Raw genomic sequence first — 23,550 nt, forward strand, 5'->3', positions numbered from 1 at the left:
TTTGGCCTGATTGACGATCACCGGCAATATCTAAACATATTTTATTGAGTAATAATAGTGTGTTTGTTAAGTTTTTTCATAATATTGTGATAATGTGATTCATGAATATTTATAAAACAATTAAATGTGATATGATAATTAATGGGTTAACCATTAATTAATAATTAGATAAACTTGACCGCTTCCGGCAGACGGCGGCATCACAGAATAGATGAGATTTCATCATAGACCTATAAAGAAAGTCTATGGATTTCATAATTCATATATTATTTTGTGGAGGTACCTACTATTAATGATAACGGGTTATCATTACGGCACAGTTATTCTTTTAAGGTTTTTTAAATCGATTTTCTCGTCCCGTCGTCTCTCCGACCGGCGACCCTCACCCAGCTCACCCACGCGGGCCAGTGCTGAAGTGCACAACGTTTACCGTCTTGTCGGTCGTCGCGCCCGTGTCCCCGTGATACAGTCGTTCGCGCGCGTGATAATAGCTTTACACTACACCGTTTTCGCTTGTGTCACTCACTCGCCACTTACTCCCTCCCTCGGTCTCTCTCGTACCTGCTACCTTTATTATATTTTCCGTTTTTTTTTTTTTTCACGTTGTTTTCGGTTGGACCAAGGACTTGCGCAGCCGTCACCTCGTCATACGTACACACAAGCACGATTTTGCGCCGCGTAATTATTTATTATTTACGATCACGTCACGTTGCCGGTCAGTAGCGCAGTTCGTGGTATCGATACCTATTCCCAGACCAGTCTGTGCTCAGTAGTGCACGACACAGCTGTTCGTCCGGTCGTACAGTGGGGTAACCGTCCGAGGAAATTTCAAGTAATATCACACCTGAACCCTATGTAGCTCGCGCCGAGACGGTCCGCCCGAAAAGGTTTTCGATTTTTTTTTTTCCAATCATTTTCCTTCTTTTCGCGCGTCAACGGGCCCGCATTGACGACACGCTTGCCACGGCAGTCTAAAATATACATCAGCGATCCGGCGACACCGTCGTCAGACACGATATCTACGGCACCATCGATCGCGCTGTTTCCGTCGTCCGAACGCAGAAAGTAAGTCAGACCGAATTCGTAAATCATAATAATTCGTAACTGGGTTGCTTTTTTTTTTTTTTATTATTCATTAACCGTTATCAGGTAGTATTTGTCGTCTGTCGCACGGCGATCACTCGACTTGTCCACCACCGACTGGCTCATCGACTAGGCGTTTTTTTTTTTTTTTTTTCGATGATCCGGGACCCACGCCGTGTGATTAACACTTAACGGCGCCGCACTTATCCGTGTTATCCTAGGTCAAGGTGACATTTACATAAATCATGTTGGACGATCCGCGTTCAATTCCCTGTTCCCCTAAGCAAAACCCGTTCGACCCACTGCCTCGACACACCGTTTTTCCCTCATATAGATCACTACCTCACCTACCGACTGCAAACATCAGCTTAAAATTTTACCACTGCATATTATGTTATTCAACAAAAAATTATTGTTATAATAAAACCATATTACCTACATATTTAATACACACTACGTTTACACTTTGTATCATATTATTATACTTTGGACTATAGTGCCTATAATTCGTATATCAGTACACCCGGAGCGTGCCTTCTTTGTTTTTATTATTCTACATTAATCCGTAGACCTATAACGAATAACTATAATGCGTCTATAGGTGCACAAATTGCGTTACGCATATTGCACTAGGTAAGTAAATATAGATAGACTCGCTAGTCGCCACCTATACCATTACATTGGGACCTATATAGCAAATGATAGTGTATTAGTGTTATTATTCTGAATTAGGTATCAAGATATGTACTCTTAAGAATGTATTTTACTAATTTATTCTGATTTCAAATGAGTAATTAATAATTATCTGATTATTTCTACAGTTAATTATTTAATATTTTTAGATAATTGGATGATAACATTGAATACTTAATAACAAGTGTCAAATATAAAATATTGTTCAATATTAATTTCTGTTATCTAACAATTTTGCTTACATTGATAAAAAAGAAAAACTACTAACTATAGTAGTTATTTAAATTACTCAATTATAAAGTAGGTAGTTAACTAGAAATTATGTTGAAATGGTATGTGAAAAAATAAATACCAACTTGTAAAATAATCAATACTTATTGTAACACATATGTGTTTATAAATTAAAATGCTATTTAATATCAATAAAATGTATTGAATTATTTTACCCCTAAACGACATTTTGTCTTATAATGAGAAAAACTAAATGTCCTTGTACCGCTTTCAATTGACGTTTGGCTTTCTACCAGAAAGTATGTTGTTTAATATTCTATTTATAAAATTGCTATTTGCCTTACATAAAGTTATAGAACACGTATATAAATCTCATGTATACAGGTAATTTAAACTGAAATTCATACATTTTAAGAACAATATATACTATTAGGTATTTGTTATTGAATGTCTTATTATCTCAGTTTTTACACTGATTTGGCTTTCTGTTTGGTTATGTACAAAACCCAGTGTGAAACATTGGAGTCCAGATTATAATCATGAGTATTGTATTTTGCATATTTGCATTTACATAATATAAATTAGGTATACCTATAGGTATTATATTATGAATAATGTGTATAAATTACCAGTAAGTAGGTACCTCTATATGTATTCATGTTTCATTTTCATTTCTTAATTAATTTTGAATTATGTTATAAAATTAATTATTGACTACAAATTACTTATACAGAATAGCCACTTTTAGTTCATAAATAATAAATAATTACAACAATCTGCAATGTACCTATATTAAATAATATTTGGGTACTCTAATTATTTAGCTGCTTCAATAAATAAGAAAAATTTCTCATCGTTATTGAATTTAATCTTCAGCGCCTAATAATTTAATAAGACGTCTTAGTTTTGTATTTTTTTTACAATTTGTCATACCATTTATAAAACTTTTTTCTGATTTTATTTGAAAATTATCTATTGTGAGGCAATATTAAAATACCTATTATTTGAAAAATGTATGCATGAATTATTTTTTGTTTAATTTTTTTATCTACTAACATTAATTATTAATCAATTTGTTTAGGAATAATGCATCGAGCACAGTCAGTTGTAAATCAATTAGTTCCTTGTGTGCCAAAAATCGTTGGCAGACAAAAATTTGCAACATGGTTAATTGGAGCGAAATCTAGATCTCTGATAAGAGCTACTCAATCATTACCCGTTACAGAGAATAAGTATTCAACTAATGTTAACCAAGAGCAGTTTCTTAATGGCACTTCAGCTTCTTATATCGAGGATATGTATAATGCATGGTTAGCAGATCCTAAAAGTGTCAACGTTGTAAGTAAATATATTAAGATTTATTTAAAAATTAATATTTTCTATTACTTATTAGTCATTATATTTTGTTATAGTCTTGGGATACTTTTTTTAAAAACTGCGATGCTGGAGCTCAGCCAGGTGCGGCATATCAGGCACCACCATCATTGGCTCCTCCAGGAAAAAATGAAGTATTATTATCTAGTTTATTACCTGGATTACAAAATACAACAGCTATTGGTGGCACATTTAGTGAAAAAATGATTGACGATCATTTGGCAGTACAGGCGATTATAAGATCATATCAGGTATGATATTTTATGTTATATATTATATAAGTTTAAGATTTTAATTTATAGTCAGTGGTGTGTTGGTAAATATATTTATGGGTATACGCACTAATAAAATATGTACCTATTTTAAACATAAAATATTTTTTTCAAACTCCACTTGAAAAGTTGAGTTAATTCTTTATAATATGTTTATCACTCCTAATATTACTATAAAATTATATTACAGTCAATAACGTATAATATACAAAATAAATTGTTAACATTGTATTAGTGGGTTAGGCTAAGCTATATAGCTGTCATGCTCATCAACATGTTAAGTTGTCCGATTTTTTAAGTTCAAATTCTAATTCTTAATCAAAAACATTATATTTATTTTAGGAGCGTATATCCGTAAAATTATATTTTACATTAGGTAAACGCTGAAAATCAAAAATCTGCTGACTGGTATAGGGTGTAACCCTCAATATACCCCTGTTTATAGTGTAGAATATTAGATTAAAAATGGATTATAATTAGTAAATCATAAAATGTATTATTTATAATTATTATACAATATATTATATGCAATAATACTAGTATATCACACCTGGTGTTGAAAAATGTTTTCAGATAATATAATAAAAAATATAATATTATAATATCCTCTTTAAAAGGTCCTCCAACATTTTTCTCATATAGTAATCAGTCTACTTTCCATATAGTTGAATGTTGAATTTGTTGTGCATGTAGATCTATTTTACATTGATGTATTGCCACACACAAACTTAATCCGTGTGATTAAGGGCCTTAGGATATTAGGATCAATCCAAAATAAATGTAATATCAGAAATACCAAAAGTGATAAATAAAACTGTTTATAATTTTGTAAAAATAAACACTTATAAATTTAATAATTAAAATATAAATTGCCTATACTATTTTAATTATTAAACTTAATTTAATTTTAACTTTGAGTATTCCATTTTATATTTAAAATACATTTGAATATGCAGTGTAATTAATATATTTCAATATTTAATGAAAACCAATTGATATTATATTTGATATTGGTAATAATTATTTTAAAATTACATTATTGAATTTTTGAATTTTGAAAATGTTGACTAATATTTTTCAAATTTATGTCTTAATTGATTGTAATATTATTTGTTTGGATAAGCTAGACATTTTAAATAAGGAATGTATTACCTAAGTTTTATACACTATAGGTTCGAGGTCATTTTGTATCTCAAATTGATCCCCTTGGATTTACAAATGCAGATTTGGTAAATGCTCGCAAAAAAGGTAGACCTCATGATGTTGTTCTAAGACAACATTCAATTGGTAAGATTGGGCTAAAAATGTAAATAGAAATTTAAGGTATTTTTAAACAGTTTTGTTTTTATGTTATCAGTACTAGTTTCTGGTGTGTGCATGTCTAAATTGAATTTTTCTCTTAACCATAAGTAACTGAATTATTGATTATTAATACTAAAAATATTATTAATTTTGATCAATTTCATAATACAATACAAATAATACATATACACACACATTATGCTAATTTCTATACATGCAATAAATCTTGTATTGATTTTTAAATATTTCTGAGAAACAAGTTAATTTATTTCTTGATATGAGACTAGACTATAACCTAATGGATACAAAAAAATTATTAATAAATGGTTTAATAAACCAAGGCCTATGTATATATGCAATTGGTATATATTATATCTCCTTTTTTTATATATTAACACTATCACACAAAAATTAAAAATCCAAAAAATAATAAAAATATATGGTAAATATAATCACATAATTAATAAAAACATGTGAAATAAGTTTTATATACAATTATTTAATTTTTAATTTCAAAAAATCAGTTGTATACTTGTAATAAACCTTATGACTATCTCTTTAACTAATATTTGGGTTTTTTCATATATTTTCATTTTTTATAATTGTAATATATTGATCTATTTAATAGATGTAAAAATTATTTTTGTTTAGATTTATTTCTATATTGGACTTATTGATCAATATAATATTTATTAAATTAATGTGTTTTACAATAATATAGTTTACAATTATTTGAAAAGTTTTTGTAATTGAAATTTAATTCAAACTATATTATAATCAGATTTAAAATCCTTAATATTGCCAGTGTAATTTCAGAATTTCAGTACAAAACAATAAAACAATTTGATGTTGAATTATTATAACTTATTATAGGCGTACAGTGTGCACAATTTAGTTAGGTACATTAAATTGTGTACTTTAACTATTTATTTGTTTTGGATTTGTCTACTGTTCATATATTTTGATAATTTACTAATATTTTGTTACTTTGATAATATTAGTTTAAAATGTATCAATTTAATATGATTTTTAATTTTCACTAATATTAATTGTATGTTGTTTTAAATAAAAATGTTTGTGCTTTTTTTTGTTTGTCGTCCTATTAGATACGAGGACATCATATTGCACGCCTTGATCCTTTAAATTTAAGTAAAGTCGACCAAGATGATAGATTTCCTCAAGAGATTTTATATGGTTGCTATCCTCCATTTGGTAAGTAGTACAGTTTGCATTGTACACCTAAACTTTAACTGCAATATTGTGTTTGTTTATTAAAATTGTTTTGTGACTACAGATTATAGCTATTTTTATTTTTATATATTAATAAATAATAATATTTAGTATATTTAAATGCGCAATTTGCATGAGGTTATAACTTATTTTTTAGTTCATGTAGGTAATAAGTGCTAATGTATTATGTAAAGATAAAATTATATGCCCTGAATATGATATACAATCTATATTAGGTACTATAATTATTATAATAACTAATAAGTAATTACATTTATTAATAACTTAATTTCTATTACATGCATGTGATTGATTTTTAAACAATTTTTAGATAGTATTTTATATAAATTAGAAATGTAAAATGTACATTCATTTTTAAATATTTAAAGAAAATAAACATTAATAAATTAACTTCAGATTTTATTGAACTTATTAGACTACTTATACACTTATAGATTATAGCTTATTTAATGGACAGATATACATTACTAACTTTAAATTTTGAATTAAAAAATGTAATTTTTTTTTGTATTTTTAGATACAATTATTAATTATTAATATTCATCAAATTATATTTTGGTACAAAAAAGAGCAATATTTTCAAATTATTTCTTTTAATTCTGTACAGTGTTAACTATAAATAATTTACTTAACTAATATAAATGCAAACAATTTTATTTATATTTTTGAATTTCTGCATTTTGTTATTAACACAAATTATTATTCTTATTTTTTCTTACTTTATTAAAAACATGATCTTAAAATTTGCTTTTTGTTCGTTGCTGCTTGTTTTGTCAATCTTGCTTTATCATATACATTTATAGTTTAGCTCCAATTTTATGATGACAAGTTAGTATTAGACCCTTTAATTTCATTGTTTACTACAACTTGAGGCCCTATTCCTGTAAATAAATTAATAAACTATAATAATACATTTTATGTATTTCAGGAAAGTAAATTATTTAGAAAATACTTAATCAAGATGTTATTAAGATAATAAGAGATCAAACTCTTTAAATAAATTACTTATGATTTAAATAGTTTTGAAATTATAATTATCTGTTTTGTTAAAAGTCAGTAAAATAATTTTCAATAATTTGATTAACATTGTAGATTGATATAGTAGATAATACAGTTTAACTTAGTGTAGAAATTGTATTAATTAGATTTTATTTTAGTTTTAATAATCTAATACTTAGTACATTAGTCCTTTACTTTTCACTAATAAGCACTTATTAGAAAATTTTTTTTATTATTTTTCTCTAATTAAGTATTCCTATTTTAAACTTGATTAACATTTTTATTGATTTTTGGACTTGTTTTTTTTTAAACTGAGAGTTTATTTGTAGGCAAACCACCCGATAATACTACATATTCTCAACACCTACAGAATAAAGTAGCCGAATTAATGGGTATGTAGTAAGTTTGTGCTATTTATACATATATATTTTAATTATTATTTATGCATGCTCAACATTATTGATGATTTTGTGTGTGTCTGATTGATTTTTAACTAACATAACTGTTTAATTAAATTTTGTGAATATGTATAATCTTATTATTTAGGTGCACCTACACTTAAAAAGATAATGTATTTTTCAATTTTTTCATGATTACTAGATCCAGGATTTATATGCATTTAAAAAGTGGCTAAATATGCAATTATATGCATTATGTTATACATTATAAAATGTGATACATACACTTAGTACAAATATGCAAATGCATTTAATTCCAGGCTCTAATTACTACTCTTACTATTTTAAATGTTATTTATTTAAGTTAATACAACTTCTTTATTTCATTAATAACAGAGGAAGCTGATATGGAACGTGTATTCAAACTACCATCTACAACATTTATCGGTGGCAAAGAAAATGCATTACCGTTAAAAGAAATTTTGAACCGTTTAGAAAATACATATTGTCGTTCAATTGGTGTTGAATTCATGTTTATTAATTCATTGGAACAATGTAATTGGATTAGACAACGGATGGAAACACCTGGAATAATGGAAATGGAAAAAGAACAAAAAAGGCTTATATTAGCCAGACTTACTCGAGCCACAGGGTAAATAATAAATTTATTTACTAGTTAAAATAAAAGCTAATTAAAATTTTCAATATTTCTAATTAGTTTAACATGGGCCAACTTCATTCCTTATAATAAAATAATTTTTTTTTTTAATGTATGAAATGTTTGGGTTTTTTTTTATTAGATTTGAATCTTTCTTGGCTCGTAAATGGTCGAGCGAAAAACGGTTTGGCTTAGAAGGGTGTGAAATTTTAATACCAGCCATGAAACAAGTTATAGATAAGTCTACTGATTATGGTGTAGAATCAGTTATTATGGGTATGCCTCATCGTGGAAGATTAAATGTTTTAGCAAATATTTGTCGTAAACCTTTAAGTCAAATATTTACGCAATTTGCTGCGTTGGAAGCTGAAGATGATGTAATTTAACAATTAATTTATAGTTTAATCTTGTATAAGAAACAATTACAGAGTACATTAAAAATTTAATTGTTTTAAATACACATTAATTTTAGGGATCAGGAGATGTTAAGTATCATTTGGGTACATACATAGAACGTTTAAATCGAGCAACAAATAAGAATGTACGTCTAGCTGTTGTGGCTAATCCATCACATTTAGAAGCTGTAGATCCAGTGGTACAAGGAAAAACTAGAGCTGAACAGTTCTATAGAGGAGATGGTGAAGGAAAAAAAGTTGGTATTCTAATTAAATTATAATGTCAGAATTCAAATAGGTAAATAGAACACATTATTTTTGTTAAAAAAAAAAAAAAATTATTAACTTAACTATTATTAAAGAAATAATAACTTCTTGTGTGTGCGAGTGGATATAGTTTTACATATAAATGTTACAATCATATTTTTAATATAAGGTAATCAAAATTTAAATTTGAATATAAATGTGTTTATCTTTACCAATTTTGTAATGACAATTTATAGTTGTATTGTATTTAGTATGACTTTATATTTTTATTTTAGGTTATGTCTCTTTTACTTCATGGAGATGCAGCGTTTTGTGGTCAAGGTGTTGTGTATGAAACATTCCATTTATCTGATCTTCCCGATTATACTACTCATGGTACAATTCACATTGTTGTCAATAATCAAATTGGTTTCACTACTGATCCGCGACATTCACGATCATCACCATATTGTACAGGTAATGTTTTCAGACGGTAAAAAATATATTATTACATAAATGTAAAGAAACAATAATATATGTACATGATCAAATAAATAATTGATTCAAATAAATTTATATTCATATATTATTACACTATAAAATAAATGATTTAATACCAAGTGAGAACTACTTTAGGTACATATATATTATTTATTTTATGACTTATATTATTATTATGCACCTACGATGTGCATGTTTAAAATTGTATTTAAAAATTATATAAGTATGTTACGAATAAAATATAATATTGTTTATTATAGATGTTGCTAGAGTTGTAAATGCTCCAATTTTCCATGTCAACTCTGATGACCCTGAAGCAGTCATGCATGTTTGCAATATTGCTGCTGAATGGAGAAATGTTTTCCATAAAGATGTTGTCATTGACCTTGTAATGATTTAAAAATAAATAAATATTAGTGTTCTTATTTAATTTCTATATTTAAATTAAAGGTAAGTTACAGAAGATACGGTCATAATGAAATAGATGAACCCATGTTCACACAACCTATCATGTACAAAGTAATAAAAAAAACTCCTCCAGTTTTGGACAAGTATGCAGAAAAATTAATTGAAGAAAAAGTAGTTACAAAAGAAGAAGTTAAGGTAATGAGTTATACACAGTGTTAAATCTAAAATAAACTAATAAATATGTAGGTATCAAATTATTTAATTTATAAATTTAACATAATTTCACTTAATTCTTTAGGACGTTTGGGATAAATACGATAAAATTTGTGAAGAAGCTTACACAGCTTCACGAAAAGAAACTACTATTAAATATAAAGATTGGTTAGATTCCCCATGGTCCGGATTCTTTGAGGGAAAAGATCCATTAAAAGCATCAAAGTCTGGGGTAAAAGAAGAAACTTTAACACATATTGGTAAACGATTTTCATCACCTCCTCCAAATGCTGCTGAATTTGTTATACACAGAGGTACTTAATAATTAGTAATTATTCAATTGTGGTGGTGTTGTATGATTTTTAATTGTATTAAAAATATTTTATACATGTTCCACAAACGCTTTGAATTATTAATTTAAGGTTAAACTAAAATAAGACAACATATTAATGCAAATTATATTTTTAAATAAATATAATATTTAATTTTAGGTATTGAAAGAATTTTAAAGGCTCGCATGCAAATGGTTGAAAATCGTACTGTTGACTGGGCATTGGGAGAGGCAATGGCTTTTGGATCTCTATTAAAAGATGGAGTTCATGTTAGATTAAGTGGACAAGATGTTGAAAGAGGCACATTTTCTCATCGGCATCATGTACTTCATCACCAACTTGTTGACAAAGCCACGTACAGACCTCTGTGCAATTTATATCCTGACCAGGCATCATATACTGTATGCAATAGTTCTTTGTCTGAATTTGCTGTTTTGGGTAACTATTTATATATTTTATTATAATAAATATATACAATGCATACTCTTATCTTTTATAATTTGATATACTATGTTATTTTGTGTATGATATAAAATTATTATTGATTGAATTTTATTAAAATATGTTATTTTTCCATTCAAGGTTTCGAATTGGGATTTTCGATGACCAATCCCAATGCTTTGGTATGCTGGGAAGCTCAGTTTGGTGACTTCAACAACACTGCTCAATGTATAATTGATCAGTTTATTGGCTCTGGACAAGCTAAATGGGTTAGACAGTCTGGTCTTGTTATGTTACTGCCCCATGGTCTTGAAGGAATGGTAATACATTAATACATTATTATCGTTATTCAGGTTTATGTATAAATGTAGGTGAAATATAAATATTTTTGAAACTTTCAGGGACCGGAACATTCATCAGCCAGACTTGAACGATTCTTGCAAATGAGTTCTGACGATCCAGATTATTTCCCTCCAGAAAGCGATGAATTTGCTGTTCGTCAATTGCATGATATTAACTGGATTGTAAGTATTAGTTTTTTTAATCATAAATATTAATTTATTTTTAACAAACATACTTTTTTCACTTTTAAGGTTGCAAATTGTTCTACACCAGCTAGTTATTTCCACATACTTCGTCGTCAAATCGCCCTACCTTTCCGTAAACCACTAATTATGATGACTCCTAAATCTTTGTTACGTCATCCTGAAGCTAAATCTAGTTTTGATGAAATGAATGAAGATACAGAATTTTTGAGAATAATCCCAGAAAAGGGTACTGCAGCTGATAATGCGTGCAATGTTAAACGATTAATATTCTGTTCTGGAAGAGTATACTATGATTTAACCAAAGCAAGAGAAGAACGTAATCTTGTGGATACTGTAGCTATTGCTCGAGTTGAACAAATATCACCATTCCCATTTGATTTAGTCAAACAAGAATGCGCCAAGTATCCTAACGCAGATATTCTATGGTCACAGGAAGAACATAAAAATCAAGGACCCTGGCCTTATGTACAACCAAGGTTTCACACAGTATTGAACAACACCAAAACTATTGGGTGAGTTAACTTAAACGTTTATTTGTGAATACAAGAGTGATATTGGAATAAATATATAAATAACTAATTAAGGTAGTAAAATAGTAACTACAAAAGATAGACAGATATAAACATAATATGTTTGGTAATTTAATTAATGGTCAGGTTCAAAGTCATATGTTTTGTTTGGTTTTTATATTATAAAAGTATTATACATGAATACAATTTAATTAGTAACAAAAAACAGTATAAAAATAAATATTTTTACCTTAAAAGGAGGACTTTTTAATTAATTTATGCCTAATTATATACATTTTTGTATATTAATTGCCTGTCCGTCCCTTAATTGTAATTAAATAAAATACATTTAGAGAGAACATGCATAGGAAAAAACAATAGTATTTTGTTATTTGTGCAGGCCATCTATTAAAAATTCCGACGGATTTTTTTCACGAATATTTTCTTCACGTTCAAATGACGGTATTACAAAAACAAGTTTATCCGACCAGAAAAATTCAACTCGAAGTATTAGGTGAGATAACAATAAATAAATATATTTTAGATTCTGAGTGAGCGAGAAATGTATTGGTCTTAGAATGATTGAATGATGGAATGATGAATGTTTTTTTTTTGGTCAGTCATTACATTTTGGAACAGAAAAAATGACTTAACATTGTCGGTGGTTTTTGGTAGCAAATTTCATCTAATCAGTTATTTAAAATGTATAAAATTCTCAGTACTATTTAAAACTTTTAGAAAAAACTAACCAAAAAACATCTGATTATGGGAATATTTTTGTTACCCCAGTTTTTGATAAAATAAATTAATTGTTTTGTAATAATTCATAAAGCAATAGCCGTAGAAACTTGAAATGTTAAATAAATATTTATATTATCGTTTTATAGGTGTGATAAAATATTTTGGCTCTTTTAGAGCTATTTAAAAACGTTTAAAATGTTTGACTTCTTTAGTTTTATTAAAAAATGTTATTGATACATTTTTGTTACTCATAAGTAGCTCTAACAGAAATTAAAAATATCACCAAAATACATATCCACAATTATTGTTTTATAAGTATTTGAAATTTAAATTTTGATGAAATTCATTGAAACTATGAACATTTTCATATTATTTGTAATAGTTATTTTTTGTTTGATTATCTCATTTTATCAAATTTAAAAAAATAAAAATTGGAATATAATAGATTTTTTGATTTTAATATGAACTACTTTGTATTCGATTTTCAAGCCTTACCTATAAATATTGAAAATTTTATAAATTATTAACTACAAATTAATTTGCAAATTTTCATGATTTTGACAAAATGTTAACTTTAAACGTTTATAAAAAAATAATTGTGCATACATATTTTAAATCTGTATTTTTTTGAATTCCTAACCTCCTAAAAATACCAACTAGATCCAATTCCCTATCAGAAATGACCCTTAAAGTTGAAGATAAAATTATTTTTTTCTACTATAATAAGCACATCTATCATACACATCTATCCACCCTCACACACACACACACAACACATTGTTGTAAAACCAATACATTCATTGCTCTGCTCAGAATTTAAAATTAGAGTAGGAAATTAAGAATATGGGTGTTTTTAATAACGTAAGGGAAAACGAAAACAAAGTTACCATAATTTAAAATTAAAAATATGAACATAAATAGGGTATTTACAAGTCAAAACTGAATAAATATAATATATATTATATATATATAAACATTTAACAAGGTAATGAGTATAATGACTGCTTAGATGATATAATAATCTTATATAATCACGAATAAGTGTTTTAGTTTTGAATATAAACAAATCACCATGATTTTATTGATTATCAAATCTCGCACAGAGTTGTTTAATTTTTGTTTTTAATAAAAACAGATGACTTATAAAACACATTTGAAAATGTGTTTATTTGTTACATATGACTGAAAATTATTGTATTTGTTTTTATAGTTATGCTGGACGACCAACAGCGGCTTCATCTGCGACTGGAAGTAAAATGCAACATTTAAAAGAACTAAAAGCACTTCTTGACCGGTCATTTGCAGTTTAAAATTAGTAAATAAAACTTAAATAAATAAATGTCAACATAATATCCAAATTTGTGGTAGATGTTAATATGTTATAAATCAAATTCTCTGTATCTTTAAAACATAATATGCTAACACTTTATGTATGATTCAAACTTATACATACATTGTATTAAAAATTGTTAATTTATTATTTAATAAAAATGTTATTAGTTTTTAATTGTATCATAGTATTTGATTTACAGCTTAAAATATAAGGTTTTTGTTTAACTTACTTAAATTTTATTGATTATAAAAACCATTATATTTTGTTTTTAATTTCTTGGACAGCTTTATCATCACACCTAAAGTTTTTAATATCTACTATAGACTTTGTTTATTTAATTCACATAATGTTTGCATAGCAAACTCAACTAAATTATGTACTTATACCATTCAATGTGAAAGTATTTGTAAGATAGTAAATATTTAAATTGACTACCAAAAATGTATTTAGTTAACTGAGTCTTCAGTATTGTATGTTATGTTATATTATTATGGTAGTCGTTAATAATTTAATGAATTTGTACCTAATACAAAAGTATTCTTTTAAACAATCACTAATGTTATTGACTTAATGCACCAATTACCTATGATCAACTTGTATGATTAAAGCTCTATTGTGTTATTCGTTAAAATATATTTTGGTCCATACTACAGACTTTTAATTTATGTGTTTTATTATATTTATATGCTCCATTAGAGTACTTGAACATTCTGAGAAATCAAGTTTTGTTCCTTCATCTTTGAATTTTTAGGATAATTTTGTTTCAAAATATTATCTAGTAAGGTAATCTCTATTATTTTTATGTAACCATAATGTTAATAGTTGTATGAACATAGTTGTTATTTAGTACTGAACCGTCTGAACCTATTACCCGTGCTAATTGCTTACCTACTACCTTTTTTTTTACCTCTTGTGTTAATGCAAATAATATTTTTGTGTACAGTTATAGTCATGTATAGTTTAAGAACAAAAATAACAAAAAATATAACCTGTTAATTCAGTATGAACGTCTTCTGTATGCAGTGAATAGAATGTAATCCTGACACATCATTGATATGGCTAATATTGGTAAGTATAAAACATAGTATAGCGAACTTGTAAACATTTATCACTTGTTCCGTAATTTAGAGTGGTATATATCTTTGTTGAATTATACATTTAGTTTGTATTCATACATACAATTATTGACACTATTGTGACTGACAAACCTCGGGCAGCTAGGTACACAGGATAATGATTTATTTTGTTCAACAATAAAAAATAAAGTATTATATAAGAGCAATATATGAGTAATAAATTGGATATATAGTAGATAACATTAGGTATAGCCGGTATGGGTTAGGTTATATGACTATAAGTACACAATAATCGTATTGGACCGGTGTATTTACGTAACATGGGGATGGCACTTCAACGTTTAATATTAGTATTCGAATAAAGCTTTTAATACTAGGTGGATAAATGGATAATGTGGATTAAGGTTTATTAGTCCTCGATCGTTCAGATATTATACTAATATTATTAAAGCGAACGAATGATAATATAATAACACGCTGACAAAGTATAGAGTGGTATTAAAATATTAATTGTCAAACATGTAACCGAAATAGATACTGACAAGTTGACAACGGTGTAGAAAAAAATAACATTCCAATAAACCCGTCTGAACCAATTGACCTAACTGTCTACCTCATTATGTCATCACATTGTTCAAACTTCTAGACAACAAGTGGCAACAATCTGTGAAAAAAAAACTAAGCTATAAGTTATGAAGGAAAAAGGTCGTTTTTCAGGTATCTTTATATCATAATTTATGTAATAATATATCTATATGTATATGCATTTATAATACCCTAAAAAAAAAATAAGGCAATGTGGGATTAGAAGTGCACATCATCCCCTCGCAGTATACGCCCCTGAAGGCAATCGGACTGGACCAGAAGCGGAGCTGAAGTCCCCCTTTAGGTCTCAGGTAACCTAACCTATATGCTTTTGTGTACTTGGATAAATCTTTCCCCCTTTTGATTTCTAGATCCCCGCCTGGACTGTACGAACTAATTTAATAATACATTATTAAGCCATGAGTCATTTAGTAATTATCACGAATACGGGTATTTTACCCGTACCGTGGTACACTGTTGTTACAGCACCTTTGTTTTGGTAAGCAAAATTGTTTTAAACATTCGACTACTGATTATAATTTATAATATTGTTGCTGTTTGTACCCATATCGCCCATTTAAATCGATAGTCATGTTATTAAAACTAAAAATGTGATGTATGTTCATGCTCGATGTGCCGACACCGAAAAAGAAATACACAATATAATACATGCAGAATAGGTACCTACCTACCTACCTACCTATTAAGCAAGACTGACGCAAATGCCGACCAATGGCACAGAATGATATTCTATATTCTGTAGTGCTAATGACCTCTGGGTTCTCTATTACAAAATAAAAATATACAAATTGCCGAGTAAGTACGCGTCGAATGAAATGTCGACTTCAGAATTTGATATCATATCTTTTTATTACAGCAATAAATAATAATATATTACAATTTGTATTATAATGTCATAGGTGCAGCAGACTATACTGATATTGCGATGTCGTCTTATTGTAATGGGATCAAATTGTACATTTGTATCATAACAGTAGGTACCTGTCTATTATTTACTCAACTATTTACATAATATTATGTTATACAATGTATACCACTATACCTATTACCTATTTATTCGACAGCAGCAAACTAGTAGTTTTAGTCATACATATTGCGACCGCCGATCAAGTTATAAATTTGTTTTGTATGACAGAATCTGATGAGTACGTTAAATTTTATTTTGCATATTCAGGGGTTATAATACCTAGAAAAATGCATATCATTATAAAAAGTCGTGAATAATCGCAAATTTCGATGGAAAACATTAAAACATTAAAAATCAATTTCCAATAGAAAAAAAACTAATACATTTCAATATGAATCCATTAATTCTGTAGATGATGAACGAAACTGTTCATGTTAAAGGTATCCGGACATTTCCCCCCGATAAATTATTGGATGCGGACATTTCCCCCCCTGTTTTTTTTTGTTTTTTTTTTTTTCTATTATTTACCTTCGAATATAAAATTATTATCTCTAACTAAAATGTCTCTAATCTTAATTTGTATTTTATCCATGATCACAACACAAAAATTTACAACAATCATTTTTATTTTAAAACGTATATAACCACTATAACCACTAAACCACTACTAAACTGCTTTGAACAGTTTTGATATAAAATATTGACTCAATCCTCATAACGATGTAAGATTGTATAGAATGTTATCTTAATAGTCTTAGTAATTGACTGGGGTTTGGACACAATTTTAGATTTCAATGTTAACCATCTAATTCAATATTAGTATACTACTATTTTACTTTTATTTAAAATTATATTTTTACTTAACTTGTTTTAAATATTATTTATTTATTATTTTTTTTTTTGAAATTAAGATTAAGGACTTTTAAGTTAACGTACAGTTTTACAAAAATAAAAAATATAAATATGAACAAAAGCTAAAAAATATGTGTTAAAGATAATAATTTTATATTCGAAGGTAAATAATGAAAAAAAATAAAAAAATACGGGGGGAAAATGTCCGCATCCAAAAATTTATTGGGGGGGGGGGAATGTCCTACTACGCCGAAAACAGCCGGGGGGGGGGAATGTCCGCCATTCATGTTAAAACAATTTGTATTATCTGAGAACCGATGAAAGTTCTTATTGTTCAAAAACGTTATAAAAATTTCAAATCAGTTAAGAGAGTAAGTAGTAGCTAGGTAGGTACGAGGTAGCTGGGACCTAGGTCGTGTCACCTATGTACAAATTAGCCAACAATAATATTAAAATTGTTTTAATCTACAACAGTGACATTTGTTTAAGTTTTTAGAATCAAATCAAAAGTGAAACAACAACAGTAGCCGCCAGAATATTACAATATTTTACGATGTCATATTTAACTGTTTTAAGGGCGTAGGCACTTTAATATTTGTTGTGCATACTTGCATACATTTTTTTTTAGAGTTTTTAAGGTTTTAAGTATCTTAATCCTATTAGTCATTATAAACGATAATGAATCATTGATTATTTATTAAATATACAGGTATACCTATGTACAAAGTGATTCTTGTAGGCCGAGTTTTAGCAGTATAATGATTATCACACATCATCATCTTGAAAAGTATTTAATTAAAAAAAAAAAAATTTTTTGTTTTCTCTAAAATGCATTTGCCGTTTTGCAATTTCCGCAGCTGTTGCATTTGGTTTGCTTCTTTTTTGTCTTTATAGATGTCAATGAATGGTTGAGGCTTATTCTGATGTGATATACTATATAATACTGTAAAGTGTAAATGATTGATCAAATCAATAATTGATGATGATAAATCAATGATTGGCAATACCTATATAAGTAGGTAGGTCGTTTGTAGGTACCTGCCTAATAAAATAAAAAAAATACATAATGATTAATGTTGTTTAATATGATTTGTAAATTTGTAAGTACATAGCATATATAGGTACCACTTAAATAATTTGAAGCTCTGACACTAGACAATATTATACGCTATGAGTAATACTATATTATCTACCTACAACTGTTAATTGTTGTAATAGAATAATTTTTAAAATTTGAAATCAGTGATTAGGCAATACCTATATAAGTTGGCAGATAAGACGTAACTAGGTACCTAATAAAATAATGAAATACGAAATAAGAAAATTACTAATTAGTCTAAATAATTCTAAGGTCAATTAAATAAAGTTAAACATTTGGAAAGATTTTAAGAGAACACCGCAAACGCACGATTTTTATAGGGGTTTTCGGGTTTATATAGGAAATTTTCTTCAAATTATTTATCATATTTAATTATGTTATATAGTGATATTATTGGTAGGTTAAGTTTTTATTTTAGAATAGAACAATAGCCAATATGTTACCTAAATTACATTTTTTAAATTTAAATCCCGTTAGTCGAGTTTTGGACAAGTACCTACTTAGGTACATATAACTTATAATTCGTATTGTAATTTAATCACCAAACATTCCAATCACCAAACTTCCTCAACACTGTGTCTAAAGGCACTGGCGAGAGAATAAATTAGAATGTCTATAATGGGGGGGGAGTGAGGGGGGGGGAGGCAACTGGGGCAAATGCCCCGGGCGCCTAATTTTAGGAGCGGGAAAATGTTTATAGTGAACTATTACCTGTGAAAACCTTTTAAAAAATGTTTTTTTAAAACTAATTACTTAAATGACAGCAAGAGACATAAGGATATCTGCTGAGTTTTTAAAAAATTAATACGATACAGATTTGGGAACTTAATTTTCCAATGAATGTATTCATTTTGGCAGTTATTTAAAAACCATTTCCAATTCTCCTCCAAGTATTATAAGAAAAAATTATTTAAAGGATATCTTACCTTAGGGTAAGTAAGTATCCTATTACATTTAGCTCTGTTAAGTGTTAGTTTAAAAGTTAGAGTGAATTATGACCTCTTATAAAATTTAGAAGTAAGAATATTATCTAGCGAACCTTATACCGTTTTTATATTTTAATTTCAAAGCAAGTTATGGGTATCTTAAAATTGTAAATTGTTTGTTCAACTTGCTTTAAAATTTATTGAAGTCTAAAAAAACCTATGAGGTCCACTAGATAATAATCTTACTTTTAAATTTTATAAGGGATCAATTCATTTTAGCTTTAAAACTAATACAGAGCTAAAAGGGGTGTTTGTAAAATGTTTGAGACAAGATTTCTTAAAAAATTAATAAATTATTCACATTTCACTGTTTTAAATCATTGTCACATGTTTTGAATGATAACATAATTTCATACTTCAGAGCAGATAATTGTTTAGATAATATATTGATACACTTTTAACACCTATAGGTATGTACTTTTAAATTTAAAGTATTAAAATAAGTTGAATTTAAGTAGTAATTCAGTTGGTACCTACCTATTTAAAGCGATATGTGGCGTGTCGGAATAACGATGCAGTGCACTGTGCAGGTGACATTATGTTGGTCTACTCTACTCCAAACGTTAAATGCGTATTATGACTAATTAACTCAGAGAGGTACCTATGCGCACGCCAATGGGTAAACAGCTATAATAATAATAATAATAACAATTGTTATGCTATAGAAGTGATTAGACGAAGAGACTAAAACTATTGTAAGATCATTACCTATCGTTTCCGGTGCGGGTACCTATGTATAATATTTTGGTACAAAATACTATATGATTTACAGGGACGGACACTTCGTCACGAATCCGCAAAAAGACAACAAATAACCAGTGTGCGGTATACGCGGTTATTGTGGTGGCCGGAAGAGAGAGCAAACCGAGATGACCGCGCAGGGTCACGCAATCCGAGGAGGCTCTGCGGCGGTGTCGGGTCGGGTCCATCTCGCTGGTGACGACGGAAATCCCGGTCGAACGGCGTTTGCGGATGATCGACGACGATAAGCCGGAAAAACTACAAAGAGACGACCGGCCCGGTTTTCTGCAGACTTACGTGCGTGCCGGTGGCGTTATCGTACGACACACACACACACACACACATTTACATAAAGGACAAGCGTGGCCTTTGATGTGGTATTTCTCGGTGAGGCCAAAGGGATTTGGCTGCGGATTTATATATCATATATAATATATCCGAGAAAAGGCACAAAGCGCCCACAACGTGGCCTTTGTATGGATCGTCGTCGTCGTCATCGCTTCCGCGCCCGTCAGCGAAATGCGTTGCGCAGGGAGAAGTTTTCCACAGAGAATTCCTTTACACCACGCAGGGTAGGACACTATATATGTATGGGTATGTTGTATAAATATTAATTAAGTAATAGGTATACGTTTTAATAACTCTGATTTTTGCACTAATCATAGAACGGTTCTTGTATACACGCTCGTGTATAATTTATGTATACAGGGTGTGTATCTTATGTTATTGTACGCGGGGGTTTTTTTTTTTAACGATTATGGGTCGATGACATAGGATTTCGTTAAGACGAAAAAAGACGTGTTTCTTTATCTTTAACAGGCAATTTTTTTTTATAACAATTTCAAAATTTTTAAACACGCAGGTGTACCAGTAGCAAATACAATTTTATTTTTTCAAATGTTAACTACTATATTTGTTGATAGATTCTGGTAAAGATTTTTTTCTGAAAATTTTGATAGTCAAATCATCAATTTTGGTTCGCTAGTTTATTATCTATGGTCCTCTATAAAGTTTAGTAAAATATGCATTAATACTTTTAATTTAAATAATTGATATGATGATATAGGTTTAATTTACAAGAGCTAAATAATTTTTTCTTATAACTATACCTTTTTATACACTTAAGTAGTTTAATCGGTAATCTAATGACACGCTTTCAAAAAAAAAAAACTTAAACAAAATTTTTGGCAAACTGTTCATTATTTTTATTTTAACATGCGCAATCATCAAAATCAGTATTATTATTTTAATTTGCTAACATATTATTGTGAATAGTTTTTTTCTTTTTAAGAATCTGTAGATTGTAGTTTGCATTCATAAGTCCAGAAAAATTGCAACAAGGGTATAATATGCATGAGGCGATGAGGTGCACAAGGGATATGGACTTTCAAAATTTCAAACTTCTATTAAACTCGTCCAAATATAGTCACGTTATTCGTTATTCGAAAAAGACTGCAGTCTCAAACTTTCAATACAATGTATACATTTATACCTAATTAAATTTGCTTAATTTATTACCCCTGGGGCTAAAATACGCCTCTAACGTTTACCAACTACATTACAGATACACACCCACTTTACTTTTGACAACATATTTATTTATTTTTAATTTAGGTATAACATTTCTTATAGTTTCAACATTACTATTTAATTATTATGTCTCATCAATTAAAATACAAAGATTAACTTTTTTTTTTACTCAATGCAAGGTTTTTATAAGTTTATAACTTCATAAACGTATTCTCTACTTAGATGTCTCGGTGTATTATTGACATCATTGCCAATAACTATATTCAACCTTCAACCACTTCTTATTATTAGTTTATAACTTAATTTCAGTTTATTATAAAGGAACAAATGAAGAAATTACTTTTTTCATAGAATTCCTCAAGTAAGTTTTTGTTTTTTTCTAACTTGAAAACCTTCTTTCCGAAGTGACTGTTGAGACAGGTAATTTGCTAAATATTTTAAGCTGGAGAAGTGTATATATTTTAGAAAATATTTTCATTACAACTTTGTATTGCTACTATCTAAATTAACTTGGAACCTTGAAATACATGGGTATTTTATACCTCGGTAATTATAAAATCAATTTGATTCTCCAACTGAAATTAATTTCCATTTACGTCCTAGTAAGTAGCTATGATACCAGCTGCTGGACCACTCTTATAAATTACCTTCAGATCCACCATTGGTGGTAACATTACCATTTACCACCGCACCATCATAATATTTAAGAAAACTTGACATTTTATGCAACGACTGACTGTAGAAAATAAAATAGATACATATAATAATACTGTGCTTATTATTTTGGGAACATTAATACTAGCAGGTGTCGGTGGTGCCTGGGCAACTTACTTTTTAGATGATAGAGAGATAGTCGACGGAGGATAACAATATAAAATTGACTTGTTCATATCTTATACTTTCGAATATATTTTAATATAATTATACAACAACAATAATATTATGCGTTCGTTATACAATACTTTTAGTTAAAATCTACATGGTAGGTAGGTATTGAGACAATTAAATGAGCGTATTTAATTGATATTATATAATAATATTACATCGAGTAGCGTACACACTATTATTATATAAATACGTTGTCATTAATCAAAGTAAATACTTAATTACAAAAAAAAAAAAAAGATGTAATAATCATATGCGATTAATTAATTCGCCATGTAGGTAATAGGTATGTGTGGGAATTGTCGATGTTGATCCGCAAACATTCATAGGATTATCCGATTATATTCGTCTCTAGTAGTCCTGTGGAGTTATAGTATAAAATTATAATTAATAACACAATGTTAAAATAATTTCGATAGTGGCGTGTACCTAATATTATTCACAGAGTAATAATAATATATTATTATAATTATCGTCCCTGTCAAAATACAAAACCACCGACGATATTTGCGTGGGTTTTCAAAACAGCTATTGCAGTCGTAGAAAATGTGTTTTAAAACGCCCTGCAGGGTGTATAGATTATTTACTAATTTACCGATACTACATTAATACTGTAATAATACGTATCTATACATATTATTTGAGTATTATTTACCTATACGCAGGGTGGAACAGTTAAATTGAACCAATTCAAATTATAATTTTGATAAATGTATTAGTAAAATACAGAAATTACGAATATGCGAGTGTAAAACCATATGTTAAATTTTATTTCGTCAATAAAATTATTTTCGGAACAATATAATGATTTTCGAAGAAAAATGTAAAAAAGTATGTTTTAATTTATAAATAATTCCTTGTAATTCCTAAAATATTGATTGGTTCACGACAAAAGGATCACCACCCTGTTTATAGTACGGGTTCTGGGTATCCTTTTCGT

At 28.3% G+C, this 23,550-nt stretch overlaps 2 protein-coding genes across 9 annotated transcripts in view; one reads left to right on the top strand and one right to left on the bottom strand.

Annotated features, from left to right (window-relative positions):
• The first annotated feature begins 496 nt into the window (after window positions 1-496).
• On the top strand, window positions 497-14,589 carry LOC132944450 (2-oxoglutarate dehydrogenase complex component E1). Of its 6 annotated transcripts, XM_061013794.1 has the most exons (18): window positions 497-1,065; window positions 3,089-3,345; window positions 3,420-3,632; window positions 6,062-6,167; window positions 7,535-7,597; window positions 8,000-8,255; window positions 8,404-8,638; window positions 8,734-8,913; window positions 9,199-9,379; window positions 9,664-9,791; window positions 9,854-10,006; window positions 10,110-10,338; window positions 10,516-10,794; window positions 10,939-11,117; window positions 11,199-11,321; window positions 11,391-11,857; window positions 12,255-12,368; window positions 13,806-14,589. In XM_061013794.1, exons 2-18 carry the CDS (start codon window positions 3,094-3,096, stop codon window positions 13,903-13,905), a joined length of 3,258 nt encoding a protein of 1,085 aa, XP_060869777.1. In that variant the 5' UTR covers window positions 497-1,065; window positions 3,089-3,093; the 3' UTR covers window positions 13,906-14,589. The 6 variants fall into 6 exon arrangements, with proteins under 6 accessions (XP_060869777.1, XP_060869778.1, XP_060869779.1 ...); XM_061013795.1 differs by lacking the exons at window positions 6,062-6,167; window positions 7,535-7,597 and adding an exon at window positions 4,826-4,940; XM_061013796.1 differs by lacking the exon at window positions 7,535-7,597.
• Window positions 14,590-22,614: 8,025 nt separating this feature from the next.
• Window positions 22,615-23,550, bottom strand: part of LOC132944327 (uncharacterized) — a 74,181-nt gene continuing 73,245 nt past the window's right edge. For all 3 annotated transcript variants that reach the window (XM_061013610.1, XM_061013611.1, XM_061013612.1), the window contains exon 12: window positions 22,615-22,970. In XM_061013610.1, the coding sequence (XP_060869593.1) occupies window positions 22,962-22,970 (9 nt within the window). In that variant the 3' untranslated portion in view covers window positions 22,615-22,961. The remainder of the gene's footprint in view (window positions 22,971-23,550) is intronic.

Source organism: Metopolophium dirhodum, chromosome 5, assembly GCF_019925205.1.
Source record: "Metopolophium dirhodum isolate CAU chromosome 5, ASM1992520v1, whole genome shotgun sequence".
Classification (NCBI taxonomy): domain Eukaryota; kingdom Metazoa; phylum Arthropoda; class Insecta; order Hemiptera; family Aphididae; genus Metopolophium; species Metopolophium dirhodum.